General features: G+C 35.3%; 1 protein-coding gene across 1 annotated transcript in view; it reads right to left on the bottom strand.

The window, feature by feature from the left end:
• LOC127854695 (sushi, von Willebrand factor type A, EGF and pentraxin domain-containing protein 1-like) overlaps window positions 1–20,998 on the bottom strand; it is a 141,626-nt gene that overhangs the window by 37,067 nt on the left and 83,561 nt on the right. The window contains exons 14-15 of the mRNA XM_052389753.1: window positions 17,670–17,837; window positions 16,265–16,432 (exon numbers count right to left, since the gene is read on the bottom strand). Of these exons, the coding sequence (XP_052245713.1) occupies window positions 16,265–16,432; window positions 17,670–17,837 (336 nt within the window). The remainder of the gene's footprint in view (window positions 1–16,264; window positions 16,433–17,669; window positions 17,838–20,998) is intronic.

Genomic DNA, 20,998 nt, shown 5'->3' with positions numbered 1-20,998 from the left:
GACATATAATTGCTATGAGTGCTACTTAATTACACGTTTTGTTCCATATATGTCATGCTAGTTTCTGACTTTTTTATGAAAATAAACCATTATCTGTGTTACGTCATTTCTTCCAACAATGTATCTGCATACATTTTCAATTGTATTCAGCACTTACATACATGATAAAAAAAAATTGGGTCGGAATGAATTCGTTATGCATTTGACATATTAACTTACGATTAGAAGGCAATGTTAGGAACAAACGAAATAATCGTTCTATGTGAACCAATACTTTATTCCCTCAATACAACAGTCTTAAATAATATGTATTCACATATGTATAAAAGAGAAAACAATACATGTATATATTGATTACTTGTACTGAAATCATATCGTGTATTGCATTTGCACAAATCTTTCTATCCACTACAAATTCAATTTTTGCGATTATAATATAGTGTCCAACTCTGGTTTAAAAGAAGGTCGTCCAAAATTTGTCACATCAAAGTCACATGCATGTATCAGTATCGTTATGGTAAAACGTGTCAAATGTCATTGTATTAAATAAACAATTAATATTTAAGTTTTCATTAAACAAAACATCCACCGATTTGCATATTCTAAGCAGGTGTCAGGTATTTCAAATTGCTTCATGTATTCCGAATCGCAAAAATGGCAGTATTTGGTTACAGCAACCTTATACTAGTATCGAAACGGCTTTACTCTTTTCTGTTTTTCATTACACTTATATTGCACGTACATGTGATTGTTTGGCGTAATACTTTGATAATCGGTAATTTTCATTACGCTAGTCGCTAACATAAATCTAAAACAAAAACTTAGCATGTGCTACATTGACTTCATTAAGGATTGATTTAAGAAAAAACGTTTGCATGATTTGTGTTATTCTTATACTGTACAACACAAATAGAGTTATTCGTCGACTTATTGAACAGAGGAGTTCTGGGTTGCGAGATCATAACGAATGAGTTATGTCTATGAATAACACCACATTATGACGGTTTGTAATCAAATAAACAACGATACCATTGCGACCTATATTTCAATGTTAGCATGAGAGCACATTTGTTTCTGCTGGTAGAATGTGACGTTATTCGGACTATTTCTTCACCTATCTTTAAGCTGAATAATTTTCGCTGGTATAATTTGATCTGATTCGGACTATTTCTTCATCTAACTTTAAGATAATTAATTACAGATATGTTATTTGCTATCAGAAGACACTTTCCGGTGTTTGCTTTAACATGGCATGCGCAGTGAATAATATACTGTTTAGTAAGATATGGTTGATATAAGGGAAGCAACTTCATTACAACGTGTCCTGTTAGCAAAATCGTTACGTTCCGAAATATAGGCTAAACGAACAGTCCATTAATAGCGAATCGCCTGCTTTGTTTTATTTATAGGTTGCTTAGTACAGTTTGTGAAAACTAAATATTTCGGTTTGCCGTTGCGCGTTATTCAAATAACAAGAAGGTCATAATGGCCCTGTATCGCTCCATTGTTTTTTTATGCGAAAAAAACGTGCAATGCGCATGGGTTGGAATGTTCTCTAGCATGTGACTTTCTCTTCCTATCCCTCGTCCCACTGGGCGCTTAAAAGTTGGTAGGGTGACCTTTTTTATATATGGAAAAAATTACTACCGTGTTTACTAAACAGACTAAAAAGCCCAGGAATTGTTGCACAGGTCCTTTGCTTATAATGCAGGTACATTTATCTCTCCAAAAGATACTGTCGTTCTTTCTATTTCACATATTTTTAGATGCTGAAGATCAAATCTACGCATTTGATTTGAAACAGATTCACAAGACCCATAGGAACCAAAATGCCTCAACCCTTTACCAAACGACACATTTTGGACTTTCCCAATTTGAAAGAGGTTGCAGACGACAATTAAATTGTAATGGAATATGAAGGAAATGATCAGGTAGGGTACAAATAATTGTGATAAAAGGAGAAATTGATCATCTTGAGCAATTTCTCCTTTTATCACAATTATTTATAAAGTTATCAGCTACAAACCCGTAAAATCCTGTTTATTGTTTGGTAAAGGGTTAATAATCTCTGCACTTGTTCCTTCTTAGAGCCTTTCACACATTTATAACAAATGCAATACATGTAGTAGCATCTTTCTTTGTAAAGAATCATCTCAAAATATAATTAACAACCCACACATCGCTAAGACAAACAGGCCTGAGAATATTATGATCATCTAAAGTTTATTTCTTTATATTTATAAATGTATATAATTAAGTAATACATTTGACTTCTAAGATCAATTCATAACTTATGTTAAGAAAATTATAAAATGTTCAGAAATATATAGATCTATGGATTGTTGAGCAATTGACAATCATATCCACGATTCATTAGTCAAGATTCACAAATGAAACAATGAATCATTAGTTATTAAAAAGCAGCATATACGATAGTAAAGAACATTGCACTTCATTAATTCCAACACCTTCTCTTGGATACAAAGTTTGAGTTTACCATGCAGTATCATATATTGACTTTTCTTTGAATAATTATGTTCATGAAAGTTGTGTTTTAAAAATCAATAAGATATTATTAAACTGGTTTAAACACTACAAAAAAGACATGAAATTATCATGTCATCCGAAATATTGTTATCCGGATATATGTTCACTTTCGACATATTTAAATAAAACACGGCCGTTTTCAGTTTATAAGAAAAACATTCATTTCACTTTTTCTTACTTCAATTTCTTTGTAAGCAGTCACCAGCTGATCTAAAATGGCACTAAATGACAGGGTTTTATCTCATGTTACAAGATGTTGTTGTTGTTGGTCACAGACACACGGCCCCAGTAATCTCCTCTGGTAAACATCATATGTTCAGTTTTGTGACCCTTGGGGCAGGGTCAAATTTGAGCCCAGGGTAATAATTTGAACAAATTTGGTAGAGGACTATTAGATATCACTACACACCAAAAATAGGAGCCCTAGGCTCTATAATTATGAAAAAGATTTTTAAAGTTTGCACAAAATAGGCCTTATTTAAGCATATGTTCATTTTTGTGACCCCCAGGGCAGGGTCAAATTTGTCCCCAGGGGCATAATTTGAAAAAACTAGGTAGAAAACTAATAGATGTCACTAAATACCGAATTTGGTAGAAATAGGCCTAATGGTTATGGACAAATAGATTTTTAGTTTGCACAAAACGGGCCCAATATAAGCATATGTTCAATTGTTGTGACCCCGGGGGAATGATCAAATTTGATCCGAGGGGCTTAATTTGAACAAACTTGGAAGAGGACTATTACATGTCATTACATACAAAATTCAAAAGCCCTATGCCATACGGTCATGGACAAGAAGATTTTTAAAGTTTGCACAAAATAGGCCTTATATAAGCAAATTTTCAATTTTTTGACCCCCTGGGGCAGGGTCTTATTTGACCCCAGGGGCATAATTTGAAGAAACTTGGTAGAGGACTATAAAATGTCACTACATACCACATTTGGTAGCCCTAGGCCCAATGGTTATGGATGAGAAGATTTTTAAAGTTTTCACAAAATAGGCCTTATATAAGCAAATTTTCAATTTTATGACCCCCCGGGGCAGGGTCAAATTTGACCCCAGGGGCATAATTTGAAAACGCTTGGTAGAGGACTATTAAGTGTCACTACATACCAAATTGTGTAGCCCTAGACCAAATGGTTATGGACGAGAAGATTTTTAAAGCTTTCACAAAATAGGCCTTATATAAGCAAATTATCAATTTTCTGACCCCCCAGGGCAGGGTCAAATTTGACCCCATGGGCATAATTTGAAGAAACTTGGTAGATGACTATAAGATGTCACTACATACCAAATTTGGTAGCCCTAATCCCAATGATAATGTACGAGAAGATTTTTAAAGTTTTCACAAAATAGGCCTTATATAAGCAAATTTTCAATTTTTTACCCCCCCCCCCCCCCCCCCCCCCCCGCGGGGCAGGGTCAAATTTGACCCCAGGGGCATAATTTGAACAAATTTGAAAGAGGTCCACCTAGGAACATTCCTGAGAAATATCATCAGAATCGGACCAGTAGTTTAGGAGAAGAAGATGTTTAAAGAAAAAGCTAACGCACGGACGCACGCACGACGGACACAGGACCATGACATAAGCCCCGCTGGCCTCTGGCCAGTGGAGCTAAAAATATACTGATGATACGGTGCACATATTAACACATACAAAATTACTAGTACATTGGTCCTCTTGTTAGTAACAGTGGCCTTTCCCCGACTTGCCCTAAATGTGATCAACGTTACATAATTATGCACGCCTCCTACACAACAATATATTATTAAATAGAAGAACCATTTGCTTAAAAACAAGTTTTTGTCCCCAGTATTTTGAGAACGAGACAAATGCACTTTGCAGAGTTAAAGATTGCGTCGGTTTGTTTTAAATTACGAGCTTCATATGTGTTTTGTTCTTTCTCAGAACTACAATAAAATTGTAATAAAAGTGTTGCTTTATAATAAGGTTCAACTCATTTATCTTGATACTGATATCTGAATGTTGATATGTATTATGAAAAAAAAAACAGAAATCTTACAGTAGGAATTTTGGAAAACATATCTTTTGAAGATTAAGAATGGCCCAATATGACCAAACAAACATCTACACAGTTATATGAAATCATGTTCGCAACCACTTGAAAATTACGGTCTCTTTCACTTTTTCTACGTGTACAGCCTCGACATTTCTGTTACAATCATTCCTCAGCGTCCTCCTTAAACTTTATACTGTCATGAGATGACCACAAAAATATATCACATAAGCCACCTTATGGCGAGCAGAGGTTACATCTGTTTAAAGAGAACTGCAGAAACGCATTATGTTCTCGCTGAAATACTTGGATTTGTTATTCACTAATATTTAATGTATTTAAATATTACGGGCTTCAATATTCTTGCAGTATACAGTAAGACTGTACATTTTCAACTGGAATGTAATGAAATAACAACGTAAAACGCTTCACCGCAAGCAATTGACGGGACTGTAAAATAATCTAACACGTCCGATTTCTCTATCTCGTCATATTTTACTCCGATTTCTCTATCTCGTCATATTTTACTCCAATTTCTCTATCTCGTCATATTTTACGTAAATCACACGCTCGCAACCGAACTGATAATGATTTTGCAGTCCGGACAAATTGTGTTTTGGTCACATTTGACTTTCGACTTCTAAGCTTGACCTCAAGTTATGAGGTAGGGTGACAGTTATTCATATAACTCACCGTCTCTTTATACAATAACTTGTCGTAAGCTTTTTTGAAATTCTTTGATGAATGACAAGCTGTTTTATGGTAAAACATTACATTTGACTTATTACGACCAGACATTGAAATAGAACTATGCTAAATCATTTTCAACGGACCATGTGGTAAACAATTTGTAACAATAACACTTATAAATTCACGTTTGCGAATCCTTTTTATTTGATGCCTTCATTTCCAAAAAACCACAAAAATATGTCTTTGTTTTTCGTCAACATAAAATATATTTGTTATGCGCAGTGCGGTCTCTGGTCACATCGGTGTGATGATGTCACGTCGGAAGTGTCACAGAGCGTTGCGTCACAATTGATGTAAAGCCTCTCATCAGGTACGTTCATCGGAAACGCTTGGAACTTGAACCGTGTCTCGTGGTCCGTCTGAGAAAGGAAGTGGGTGTTACTATGGTACTATTACCCAAAACACGAAATGCCTTATGCTTCAAATACCAATTACTTTTTTTAGAATCTCCTTTAAAATATATACTATCTGATAGATGTTTAGAATATAATGTAACATGTCGAATATAGCGTTGTTAATCAAAAGAGATCAATTAATAATATGCCTTCTTATTTAGATGAATTATAGTTAAACTTTATGATGTATTTAATTTTGAATAAGTTATTATTAGTTAAATTATTGATTGTTTGTTATAATTATTATTCGTTGTATCGCTTTGTTTATTTGGTAATACCATGGTAGTCCCAGCGGAAACCCGTAGGATTCCATAAAATCAAACCCGTAAACGATCACACCGAAACGCACGTAGGTGTCCACGTGGTAAATGTGGTGCTTTCCCACGGTAACAGACAGCCGAATAACACTGAACTGTAAATTAGTAAAATCATGCAGTACGCAATAATAGTATAACTTTGTTATTTAATATATTAGCATAATTTAACAATCATGTACGTTTGCCACTTTAAAATCACATAGGTAATCATAAATAATATGTGTATGAAAGGAAGTTTATCTCTGTACCTCTGTAGTGTTTATCGTTGTTTTCAGTTCATCGGAACGACTGACGGTTGAACCATCAATATTCAGTCCGTTTGCCTGGTATGTGCGAATTGTTATTGAGACGTAATGGTAACGAAGAGGCGTTGCAGTTTCATAGAAATATTCTGCTTCTCGGCCGTTTAAAGAAGGAATAGTAATCATGCTAGGATCTCTTAACCTCTTATCCCCTTCGGCATATTGCAACACTAAAACTGGATAATTAGATTCAATGGGTGTGGCAACGTCATTTGAGTAAACATATTCATAGAATTCTCCTTTATTTAATTGTATGTGGGTTGCACCAATATTCACAGATGTTCCATCGACTGACGATAAAATGCGCAGTCTGTTAGTTCCTTTAGATTTCAGTTTGGCACACACATATTCGCGCTGCCAAAAAGATACTGGTAACATTTGTTCCACTAAGAAACCACAGAAATATCTATCACGCGAAACAAACGCACATGCAACACCAGATACAACAGAAACAGGCTTGGAACTAGTAATGTGTGTACCTGTCAAGTCATTTTCGTGTTGAACCAAGTACGTTTGCATTCTACTCATTTTAAGTGAAACATTTTGTCCGCTGCTGTAGCTTTTTCCTCCTATCATGACGGGTCCAGCAGATGTTCTCAGTTGAATGTCAATCAAAGTGCTGTCTTCTAATGCAATGATTAAAAATTCATATGAAGCAACGACAAATTCCCGTGCGTCAGCAGAGATTGGTAAAAGTAGAAATCCACCTGAGGAATAGCCATCTCTAACCATGACATAGATTGATATGGTTTGATCCGACTCAACATATACAGCTTTGTTAGACAAACCAGCTGTGGTTACAATGCTGTCAGGAATAGCTACTGCGGTGGAGGTGTTAGCAAGTGTTATTATAGTTTGGTTGAAACCTATTCCTGGCGCTGAGATGTAGACCTTGGAGACGTGCTTGCTTGCAATGTACAGTTTGATATTATCGAGCGAGCGATAAACTGTTTGTGGGATTCCGAATATGAACTGGCGACCCGCTGAGTCTGTTAGTGACACAAAAATCATTGCACAAACGTTCAAACAGTATGCACTTGAAAACGAAAATTAAGCATGTATATATACTTATCATTTACCTAATTGTGTACAAACGTACCATTATAATACTGATCACCGCGGTAATTAATCAATTTACAGTTTTCCTGGTGATATTAGCCTATCTAGTATGCGATTTACCAGTACTAAGTGCACATACTTATGGCATGTATTGATTACTCCATTATTTGAATCAGAGGGATGGAGGATTGAAGTTTAAATGACCAATACCCACACAAGTAAGGTGGCCGGGCTGGGTCTTTTACTCAAATTCCTCTCATTTGTAGTTAAGCCTTATATCAACTGCGATCAAGACTTGTTCAAATTGTTTTATGTTTTATCACTTAACGTTTTTTAATTGCCTGTATTTTATTGAGAAGAGTTGACATACTTGCCTAATAGGCTGGTAATGTATTTTATTGAGAAGAGTTGACATACTTGCCTAATAGGCTGGTAATGTATTTTATTGAGAAGAGTTGACAAAATTGCCTAATAGGCTGGTAATATATTTTATTGAGAAGAGTTGACATACTTGCCTAATAGGCTGGTAATATATTTTATTGAGAAGAGTTGATATACTTGCCTAATAGGCTGGTAATGTATTTTAATGAGAAGAGTTGACATACTTGCCTAATAGGCTGGTAATGTCTTTTATTAAGAAGAGTTGACATACTTGCTTAATAGGCTGGTAATATATTTTATTGAGAAGAGTTGACATACTTGCCTAATAGGCTGGTAATATATTTTATTGAGAAGAGTTTACTTACTTGCCTAATAGGCTGGTAATGTATTTTATTGAGAAGAGTTGACATACTTGCCTGTATTTTATTAAGAAGAGTTGACATACTTGCCTAATAGGCTGGTAATATCATGAGCACAGTCGTCTGAAGAGCACAAAAATACATTGAATACTTTCAAGCCGTGTACATGTAAAAAAAATAATTTAAAAAACGTATTGCCTGGCGAAGATTTTTTTCCTTCTGATGGCAATTAGAAATACATCGGAATTACTGAATTTAATAAGCCTGTTTTATTGTTAATAAAAAGATATCTTCTGTAATCATTGAACACGGTTATGCTTCACGCAACGTTAAATCTTGTCAACGATTTCGGACGTATTCAGGAATTTATTCTTATACCTTAAGATATAGGCACAAACTGCAAGAAAACTGTCGTTTATGCCCTAAAGATTTTTTCAAATGTATTTTAATAACTCGAGATATTTGCAAAAATAAAGTTCTTAACGGTGTGTTTACATTCTACCCAGCCCGTGTGTAAAACCCGGGAAACCCCGTTGATTCTGCACCCAAAGTCATGAAAAACATGTTTGTATTTACAAAGATGAATTCACACAAACACCACATAGTACGATGAAACATAATGTCCATATTTTTCCAACTACTAATGAAAGTCAATACATTGCTAGTGTTCAAAATGTTGAAGTAAATTAACCGGTGACAAAAGTTCTATCTAATTCATACAGACAAAATTGGAACTAGAGTCTGAATAAAGTATACAGTAGCCTTAAAATTCAGTTTAAAAAAACGCTGTTAATTAAAGGGTTCCGCAAATCGCGTATTAGCCACGAATAAAGCCTAGGCTACTCTACATCGTTTTAAATTCACAGTTTTTACAAAGACCCGTTTCGATTAAATTCTGTCACTTAAAATCGATATTTCTTCTCACTATTGATGAAGATGTGTTCATTACGTCATCGAGTTAATTGTTCGCGAACAGTACAGGGTCTTGTATGGAAGCGTATATGGTACACCCCAATAATATGGTCATGCCGGATTTGTTTCTATCGACTTACTGTGCAATAACATGGCATGTCGTCATAGCTTTGTATGTTTTCACTCTTAATTTTACTCGCCATAACGACATTTAGTTAAAGTCTCGACGTAAATGTTTTCGGCTTTTCCCGAAATTTTTTTTAGTCGACATGATCTTAGTCGACAAATCAACATAATATTTGGCGTCATGTTCTTGTGAAAATGACTTTCCATCATAGTTGTAGTCGACAAGATGAGTTATTTTTAACGCCATGACACCTTTTTCATATCATGCCGTCATAAAATATGGTACACTACGGAAGCGTATATGGTACACCCCAAAAATATGGTCATATATGTTTTCCTTCTCTAATTCAAGTAGAGCAGTAGTCAGTTACTGGCATAAGTATGTACATTGAGTACTGGGTAAACCAGTCAATCCAAGGAAAGTGCGAGTTGGTAAACTCACCGCCGTGGAGTAACTATTACTAGCTAAACTACTGTTTAGCACGGAGAAAAATTCCAACTAAAGCAACAGACACGAAGTGTTAGCTGTCTGAATGTTTTTCATAACTAAATCATGCACAGAACTTCCTTACCATACAGGTTACAAGTGGCTGATGCAGACCAGCCAGAGTCAGCGTTCTTGTTGTTTATAATTATTATACTTATGATGATGACGATGTTGATGCTGTTATTGTTGTTGATAATGATGAATTGAGGGTGATACTGATTATGCGTTCAGGAACATCAACTGAAATCCAAACTTCTATTTGTTTCGAATAATATATCAACTAAAATATATCGATTACTTCAGTGTATTGTGTAACTTTCTTTAAGAATCGCATATAAAAGAGGTAAATTCATTCAAACAGCAAGAACTGTTTGATTTGCATTTTATTTTACCTTTCATCCAATATATACTTTTTCAGTCAGAAAATGTAATTGTAATTTCAGTAAGTAAGTGATTTTGCAACGATTGCTTTACGTTAACAATATAATTATAATATTTCACCCCAGGAGTTTGAAATTCAATCCATAAAGCTTATCTTATGGCTAAAAAATTTATAATATACCCCTATATAGTATATAGACAACAGGAAGGAAACGCAGAAGTCCCCGGCCCAGCCCTTTTTTCACTAAACAAGGGAAATTACTGGAAAGACAGGGTACCCTTCATCGACCCACAGGTGTTGGGAACGAGGCCAAGTCACTTTAACACTATCAATATATCAATACTGTAGAGCAGTTGTCAGTTACTGGCATTAGTATGTACACTTAGTACTGGTACAACCAACTAATCCAGGAATAGAGTGAGTTGGCTAACTTACCGCCATGATATGACTTAAGTACTGTTGAAGACGGAAAACAAATCCAACTAAAGAAACAAGCACAAAGTGTCAGCAATCAGAATATGTACCATGACCGAATCATGCCGAGTACTTTCTTACCATACAGGTTACAAGTGGCTGATGCTGACCAGTCAGAGTCAGCGTTGCATTTGATGATGTTCTCTCCGCTCAGTACATAACCGTGATTGCAGGATATTTTAACAACAGTTCCATACGTTGTTACTGTAGTGTTTACTGTTCCATGGCTTGGTGTTGGGTCACCACAATCTGAAGTGCAAATAAGTGATTAAAGATTAAACGTGATTGGTGGATTCTGTGCTGTTTTAATGGGTCAGAATCAACAAAATACATCTACAATGTTATTGCATATTCCCTATAGCGACATTGTGCATGAATTAACTATTGTTTGCAATACTTAAACCTCAAAAGCAAATTTAAAATAATGATGTTATCAATTTTGTTTGTGGAAGGAAACGGCACCTTTGAAAATATGTACATTAAAGTATATACAGTGCATGGATTAAAAAAATAAGGATTTGATGCTGAAAAATGCCACATGGTGATGGGTCTTTTGATAAAAATGTAAAATCCAAACTGGTATGACGCTTAAGGCGAGACAGTGATGACTATAGTGCTGAAAATGCATCATGATGATTATAAGGGTGTTACTTGTGGCTGTGACTTCAATCACGATGATGTTCTTGTTGTTAATAATGATTATACTTATGATGATGACGAGGCTGATGCTGTTATTGTTGTTGATAATGATGAATTGATGGTCATACTGATTATGCGTTCAGGAACATCAACTGAAATCCAAACTTCTATTGGTTTCGAATAATATATCAACTAAAATATATCGATTACTTCAGTTTATTGTGTAATTTCTTAGAGAATCGCATATAAAAGAGGTAAACTCATTCAAACAGCAAGAACTGTTTGATTTGCATTTTATTTTACCTTTCATCCAATATATACATTTTCAGTCAGAAAATTTAATTGGAATATCAATAAGTAAGTGATTATGCAACGATTGCTTTACGTTAACAATATAATTATAATATTTCACCCCAGGAGTTTGAAATATTATCCATAAAGCTAATCTTATGGCTAAAAAATATATAATATACCCCTATATAGTATATAGACAACAGGAAGAAAACGCAGCAGACCCCGGCCCAGCCCATTTTCCAGTAAACAAGGGAAATTACTGAAAAGACAGGGTACCCTACATCGACCCACAGGTGTTGGGCACGTGGCCAAGTCACTAAAACACTATCAATATATCAATACTCTAGAGCAGTTGTCAGTTACTGGCATAAGTATGTACACTTAGTACTGGTACAACCAACTAATCCAGGAATAGAGTGAGTTGGTTAACTTACCGCCATGATATGACTTAAGTACAGATGAAGACGGAAAACAAATCCAACTAAACAAACAAGCACAAAATGTCAGCAATCAGAATGTGTACCATGACCGAATCATGCCGAGTACTTTCTTACCGTATGGGTTACAAGTGGCTGATGCAGACCAGTCAGAGTCAGCGTTGCATTTGATGATGTTCTCTCCGCTCAGTACATAACCGTGATTGCAGGATATTTTAACAACAGTTCCATACGTTGTATTGTAGTGTTTACTGTTACATGGTCTGGTGTTGGGTCACCACAATCTGAAGTGCAAATAAGTGATTAAAGATTAAACGTGATTGGTGGATTCTGAGCTGTTTTAATGGGTCAGAATCCACAAAATACATCTACAATGTTATTGCACATTCCCTATAGTGACACTGTGCATGAATTAACTATTGTTTACAATACTTAAACCTCAAAAGCAAAAATAAAATAATGATGTTATCAATTTTGTGTGTGGAAGGAAACGGCACCTTTGAAAATATGTACATCAAAGTATATACAGTGCATGGATTAAACAAATAAGGATTTGATGCTGAAAAATGCCACATGGTGATGGGTCTTTTGATAAAAATGTAAAATCCAAACTGGTATGACGCTTAAGGCGAAACAGTGATGACTATAGTGCTGAAAATGCATCATGATGATTATAAGGGTGTTACTTGTGGCTGTGACTTCAATCACGATGATGTTCTTGTTGTTTATAATGATTATACTTATGATGATGACGAGGCTGATGCTGTTATTGTTGTTGATAATGATGAATTGATGGTCATACTGATTATGCGTTCAGGAACATCAACTGAAATCCAAACTTCTATTTGTTTCGAATAATATATCAACTAAAATATATCGATCACTTTAGTTTATTGTGTAACTTTTTTAGAGAATCGCATAAAAAAGAGGTAAACTCATTAAAACAGCAAGAACTGTTTGATTTGCATTTTATTTTACCTTTCATCCAATATATACATTTTTAGTCAGAAAATTTAATTGGAATTTCAATAAGTAAGTGATTATGAAACGATTGCTTTACGTTAACAATATAACTATAATATTTCACCCCAGGAGTTTGAAATTCTATCCATAAAGCTAATCTAATTGCGAAAAAATTTAAATATACCCCTATATAGTATATAGACAACAGGAAAAAAAACGCAGCAGACCCCGGCCCAGCCCATTTTCCATATATCATGCCGTCATAGAATATTGTACACTACGGAAGCGTATATGGTACACCCCAATAATATGGTCATGCCGGATTAGTTTATACCGACTTACTGTGAAATAACATGGTATGTCGTCATAGTTTTGTAGGTTTTTACCTCTTAATTTTACTAGCCAAAACGACATTAACTTAAAGTCTCGACATAAATGTTTCCGGCTTTGCCCGAAAAATTATTTGGTCGACATGATCTAAGTCGATAAATCAACATAATTTTTGGCGTCATGCTCTTGTGAAAATGACTTACCATCATAGTTTTAGTCGACACGATGAGTAATTTTTTAACGCCATGACACCTTTTTTCATATCATGCCATCATAGAATGTTGACATTATCACAGCATCAGGGTTTACCATATACGCTTCCATACTTTCATAGCTTAAGGATTAAATATCGTCAGAGATTTAGGCTGTTATGCCAACATGCGGATTCTTTTGTCTTGAAATCTTATCCAAATCCACAAATCAACATAAGTTTTGGCGTCATGCTCTTGTGAAAATGACTTTTTAAGCCATGACAACTTTTTCATATCATGCCGTCATAGAATGTTGACATTATCCCAGCATCAGGGTGTACCATATACGCTTCCATAGTCTTGAAGTCTGCTACGATTGTAAAATGTTACAATTACTTTGACACGTATTTTGTGGTCTTATACTTTGATTATTTTATGTCGACTCATTCCAATGTGTTATGATTTATTAATTTAATTTAGGATGTCATAATAGTATTCATGTGATGAATGCACCAAATGAGTCAGACCAAATGAAAGAAGGAAACTAAAAAACAATGGGAATAAACCTCTTATTAAGCATTTTCGAAAAATGATGATTGTGACCGATGGAGTTACAGAAAAAGATGTTGTGCACAATTCTTGTCGTCTTAAACAGAACATAAAGTACGACATCAAAAATAATGCAGCTAACTGTGCCTACCATGAAGGAATCACCTTCGTGTTTCTTCTTTTCATACAATTTTTACTTGCTATAATTAATGTGTTCGGACATTTTATTAAATATGGTTTTAAGTGTATCTGCCACCTGAGCTAAACTTGATCTTAAAAGTGAATACTTTAAATTCTTGTCTCAAACCGTAAGGCTAATAGCTTCGGTCGAATTTGGCCCATCCTATGGGTAACTTGACTTACTTAAATGTATTATTAATGAAAACTTTAATAATATTTTCCTCTGAAGACACATTGCTCAATGTTTTGTTTTTGATAGGTATCATCATATAGTGATCATCAACCAAATTTACTGGGTGGTCAAAATAGTTGGTACTTACTTTTTAGGGAATTTGCATGAAATTTCATTATCATGTGGACAAAATGGACCTGTTCAGGGATTAATGAAGCTTGTTTTTTGTACATAGTAAACACTTATCATTTCCTACCGACGATTCGGCTAGTGTCACCTAAATGAAAATTCAGGTAAGCGATTCAGTGCCATCAATGCAATTTTGTTTACAGTACTAAACTAACAGTTCTTGCTGGCGCATCAATTGCCTATCTTCTGTTCATAAAATGTAATTGAAATAGGCTTAAAACTCACAGTGATTTTGCACAAATTAAAGACGGGCTTTTTTAAGAAAGAAAATACCTTTATACACCTTCATCTTGGCGTAACAACCTGAAAATAGTTCCACCCTAAAAGTATAATGTATAGAAAGTTTAATAATGTTTAATTATTAGATCCTGATATCTTCGCAAAAAGATAAGAAAATTAGACAAGGGAAACATGATGGTCCAACAGCGCTCACCTAAGTACAAGGTACACCAATTGTTGAAAGCTTGACCTTGCGACCTAGTGATCTGTTGTAGAAGAATAAGAAACAACAGAATGGTTCCCAATTATGAAAGGAGTGAAGCAGGGGTACGGCATATCAGGATTTCTCTTCCTTGATGTAATCGACTGTATAATGTAGAAAACTGTCGAATGTGAGAGAACTGTAATCCGATGGAACCTTACAATTATTCTGGAGTAGTTTGACTTTGCTGACGATATCACACTGTAATCATCAACAATTAAATATCTACAACCCAAGACAACACAACTGGAATAAACATACAGCTGAAGTTGGACTAAAGCATTTATATATTCAAAGTCATGAAAACCAACAGCATAAATGAAAATATAATGAAGGTTGGACACAAAGAAGAAGAAAAGGTGGACAGCTTCATAAATCTGGGAGCAACTGTTTAAAGGAAGATGGAGGCACAGCACATGTGAAGAAATAACATCACTGGAGAGCACACAGTTTGAATGGTTATCACGCATCTGATAGGCCCGCGACATTGGCAGAAAGACCAAACCATGCCTGTTCAGTAGCCTTGTGTTTTTAGTTGTACTGTACGGAAGTGACAGATGGAAACTAACAATGGGCAAAACTGAAACACTAAATATATTCCAAAACAAGTTTTAAGACCGTTTTAGGAACGGCAGAAGCATGGATGATCACCGAAAATGTGAGAAGAAGAAGATAAAATTGGAGTGGGCATGGTAGGTGAAAAGACGGAACACAGGGCAGTGCTGTAGCCCTTGAGTAGACGCCAGAAAGATGAAGAAAAGAGGCCGACTGAAAACTAATTGGCGGCACGTGGCGGAACTGGAACGGATCGGTGAAGGCTGCAACACACGAAACTAAGCACGACATACAAGTGGGCAAGCTGGCATGCAGGTTGATTTATAAAATACAATATTCCACTTACTTTCACAGAAAACAGAGTCATTCCAGCCGGTTGCATTGCACTCTATATCTGATATTGTGGTCTTTTAAGTATGTTTCTAATGGAAAGAGACTAAATACTGGCAAATAGCGGGGAACCGAGTCGGGTTGCTCAAGTGGTATAGTGCTGATAGCTTAATGATAAGTGGGGAAATCCTCTAAACGGCCATTTTCCTTCTCTAATTCAAGTAGAGCAGTAGTCAGTTACTGGCATAAGTATGTACATTGAGTACTGGGTAAACCAGTCAATCCAAAGAAAGTGCGAGTTGGTATACTCACCGCCGTGGAGTAACTATTACTAGCTAAGCTACTGTTTAGGACGGAGAAAAATTCCAACTAAAGCTACAGACACGAAGTGTTAGCTGTCTGAATGTTTTTCATAACTGAATCATGCACAGAACTTCCTTACCATACAGGTTACAAGTGGCTGATGCAGACCAGCCAGAGTCAGCGTTGCATTTGATGATGTTCTCTCCGCTCAGTACATAACCGTGATTGCAGGATATTTTAACAACAGTTCCATACGTTGTTACTGTAGTGTTTACTGTTCCATGGTCTGGTGTTGGGTCACCACAATCTGAAGTGCAAATAAGTGATTAAAGATTAAACGTGATTGGTGGATTCTGAGCTGTTTTAATGGGTCAGAATCCACAAAATACATCTACAATGTTATCGCATATTCCCTATAGCGACATTGTGCATGAATTAAATATCGTTTGCAATACTTAAACCTCAAAAGCAAAATTAAAAAATGATGTTATCAATTTTTTGTGTAGAAGGAAACGGCACATTTGAAAATATGTACATCAAAATATATACAGTGCATGGATGAAACAAATAAGGATATTATGCTGAAAAATGCCACATGGTGATGGATCTTTTGATAAAAATGTAAAATCCAAACTGGTATGGCGCTTAAGGCGAGACAGTGATGACTATAGTGCTGAAAATGCATCATGATGATTATAAGGGTGTTACTTGTGGCTGTGACTTCAATCACGATGATGTTCTTGTTGTTTATAATGATTATACTTATGATGATGACGATGCTGATGCTGTTATTGTTGTTAATAATGATGAATTGATGGTGATACTGATTATGCGTTCAGGAACATCAACTGAAATCCAAACTTCTATTGGTTTCGAATAATATATCAACTAAAATATATCGATTACTTCAGCTTATTGTGTAACTTTCTTAGAGAATTGCATATAAAAGAGGTAAACTCATTAAAACAGCAAGAACTATTTGATTTGCATTTTAGTTTACCTTTCATCCAATATATACATTTTCAGTAAGAAAAATTAATTGGAATTTCAAGAAGTAAGTGATTATGCAACGATTGCTTTACGTTAACAATATAATTATAATATTTCACCCCAGGAGTTTGAAATTCTATCCATAAAGCTAATCTAACAGCTAAAAATGTAAAATATACCCCTATATAGTATATAGACAACAGGAAGAAAACGCAGTAGACCCCGGCCCAGCCCATTTTCCAGTAAACAAGGGAAATTACTGGAAAGACAGGGTAGCCTACATCGACCCACAGGTGTTGGGCACGTGGCCAAGTCACTTAAACACTATCAATATATCAATACTCTAGAGCAGTTGTCAGTTACTGGCATAAGTATGTACACTTAGTACTCGTACAACCAACTAATCCAGGAATAGAGTGAGTTGGTTAACTTACCGCCATGATATGACTTAAGTACAGTTGAAGACGGAAAACAAATCCAACTAAAGAAACAAGCACAAAGTGTCAGCAATCAGAATGTGTACCATGACCGAATCATGCCGAGTACTTTCTTACCATATGGGTTACACGTGGCTGATGCAGACCAGTCAGAGTCAGCGTTGCATTTGATGATGTTCTCTCCGCTCAGTACATAACCGTGATTGCAGGATATTTTAACAACAGTTCCATACGTTGTTACTGTAGTGTTTACTGTTCCATGGTCTGGTGTTGGGTCACCACAACCTGAAGTGCAAATAAGTGATTAAAGATTAAACGTGATTGGTGGATTCTGAGCTGTTTTAATGGGTCAAAATCCACAAAATACATCTACAATGTTATTGCATATTCCATATAGCGACATTGTGCATACATTAACTATTGTTTGCAATACTTACACCTCAAAAGCAAAATTAAAATAATGATGTTATCAATTGTTTGTGTAGAAGGAAACGGCACCTTTGAAAATATGTACATCAAAGTATATACAGTGCGTGGATTAAACAAATAAGGATTTGATGCTGAAAAATGCCACATGGTGATGGGTCTTTTGATAAAAATGTAAAATCCAAACTGGTATGACGCTTAAGGCGAGACAGTGATGACTAAAGTGCTGAAAATGCATCATGATGATTATAAGGGTGTTACTTGTGACTGTGACTTCAATCACGATGATGTTCTTGTTGTTTATAATGATTATACTTATAATGATGACGATGCTGATGCTGTTATTGTTGTTGATTATGATGAATTGATGGTGATACTGATTATGCGTTCAGGAACATAAACTGAAATCCAAACTTCTATTGGTTTCGAATAATGTATCAACTAAAATATATCGATTACTTCAGTTTACTGTGTAACTTTCTAAGAGAATAGCATATAAAAGAGGTAAGCTCATTTAAACAGCAAGAACTGTTTGATTTGCATTTTATTTTACCTTTTATCCAATATATACATTTTCAGTCAGAAAATTTAATTGGAATTTCAATAGGTAAGTGATTATGCAACGATTGCTTTACGTTAACAATATAATTATAATATTTCACCCCAGGCGATTGAAATTCTATCCATAAAGCTAATCTAATGGCTAAAAAATATAAAATATACCCCTTTATAGTATATAGACAACAGGAAGAAAACTCAGCAGACCCCGGCCAAGCCCATTTTCCATTTATCACGCCGTCATAGAATATGGTACACTACGGAAGCGTATATGGTACACCCCATAATATGGTCATGCCGGATTAGTAAATACCGACTTACTGTGAAATAACATGGTATGTCGTCATAGTTTTGTAGGTTTTTACCTCTAAATTTTACTCGCCAAAACGACAGTAAGTTAAAGTCTCGACGTTCATGTTTCCGGCTTTGCCCGAAAAAATATTTGGTCGACATGATATAAGTCGACAAATCAACATAAATTTTGGCGTCATGCTCTTGTGAAAATGACTTGCCATCATAGTTTTAGTCGACACGATGAGTTATTTTTTTACGCCAGGACACCTTTTTTCATATCATGCCTTCATAGAATGTTGACATTATCACAGCAGTAGCGTGTACCATATACGCTTCCATACTTCCATAGCTTAAGGATTAAATATCGTCAGAGATTTAGGCTGTTATGCCAACATGCGGATTCTTTGTCTTGAAATCTTATCCTAAGTCGACAAATCAACATAATTTTTGGCGCCATGCTCTTGTGAAAATGACTTTTTAAGCCATGACAACTTTTTCATATCATGCCGTCATAGAATGTTGATATCATCCCAGCATCAGGGTGTACCATATACGCTTCCATAGTCTTGAAGTCTGCTACGATTGTAAAATGTTACAATTACTTTGACACGTATTTTGTGGTCTTATACTTTGATTATTTTATGTCGACTTATTCCAATGTGTTATGATTTATTAATTTAATTAAGGATGTCATTATAGTATTCATGTGCTGAATGCACCAAATGAGTCACACCATGCACCAAATTAGTCAGACCAAATGAAAGAAGGAAACTAAAAAACAATGGGAATAAACCTCTTATTAAGTATTTTCGAAAAAAGATGAATGTGACCGACGGAGTTACAGAAAAAGATATTGTGCACAATTCTTGTCGTCTTAAACAGAATCGGAGTAAACATTAAGTACGTCCTAAAAAAGAATGCAGCTATCTGTTCCTACCATGATGGAATCACCACCGTGTTACTTCTTTTTATACAATTTTTACCTGCTATAATTAATACTTTCGGTCATTTTATTAAATATGGTTTTAAGGGTATCTGCCACCTAAGCACAAAGTGCTAAATGTGAGCTATATTGGTGGGTGTCTCAACGGAATCGACGTAGTTTATCGTTCGCTATGACGTCAGTCGTAAAACGTTTGCTAAAAACACAATCTTAACCTTGATAGCTTGGCAGATTTTCATGAATCATGGTGGGAATACTCATTGGGTAACCCCTATTTTATTAGTTTTTGCAAGTCGATCCTGTCTTCTGCATATGTAAGCCCCCAGAGCTAAAATAAATCTTAAAAGTGAATACTTAAAAATCTCGTCTGAAACCGCAAGGCTAATAGCTTCAGTCGAAATTGGACCAACCTATGGGTAACTTATATTACTTATAAAATAGTTTCCTCTGAAGACACAGTGCTCAAGGTTTTGTTTTTGATAGGTATGATCATAAATTGATCATCAACCAAATTTACTGGGTGGTCAAAGTAGTTGGTACTTACTTGTTATGGAATTTGCATAAAATTTCATTATCATGTGGACAAAATGGACCTTTTCTGGGATTAAAAAATCTTGCTTTTAGTACGTAGTAAAAACTTATCATTTCCTACCTAAGATTCAGCCAGCGTCACCTAAATGAAAATTCAGGTAAGCGATTCAGTGCCATCATTGCAATTTTGTTTACAATAGTTAACTTACAGTACTTGCTGGCGCATCACTTGCCTATCTTCTGTTCATAAAATGTAATTGAAATAGGTGATTTTGCACAAATTAAAGACGTGCTTTTGTAAGAAAGAAAATACCTTTATACACCTTCATCTTGGCGTAACAACCTGAAAATAGTTCCACCCTAAAAGTATAATGTATAGAAAGTTTATTAATGTTTAATTATTAGTTCCTGATATCTTCGCAAAAAGATGAGAAAATTAGACAAGGGAAACATGATGGTCCAACAGCGCTCACCTAAGTACAAATTACACCAATTGTTGAAAGCTTGACCTTACGACCTAGTGCTCTGTTGTAGAAGAATAAGAAACAACAGAATGGTTCCCAATTATAAAAGGAGTGAAGCAGGGGTACGGCATATCAGGATTTCTCTTCCTTGATGTAATCGACTGTATAATGTAGAAAACTGTCGAATGTGAGAGAACTGTAATCCGATGGAACCTTACAATTATTCTGGA

The sequence above is a fragment of the Dreissena polymorpha genome, chromosome 13 (genome assembly GCF_020536995.1).
Source record: "Dreissena polymorpha isolate Duluth1 chromosome 13, UMN_Dpol_1.0, whole genome shotgun sequence".
NCBI lineage: Eukaryota > Metazoa > Mollusca > Bivalvia > Myida > Dreissenidae > Dreissena > Dreissena polymorpha.
Note: the sequence above shows the minus strand (reverse complement) of the source record. Positions and strands in the feature narration are given on the sequence as shown.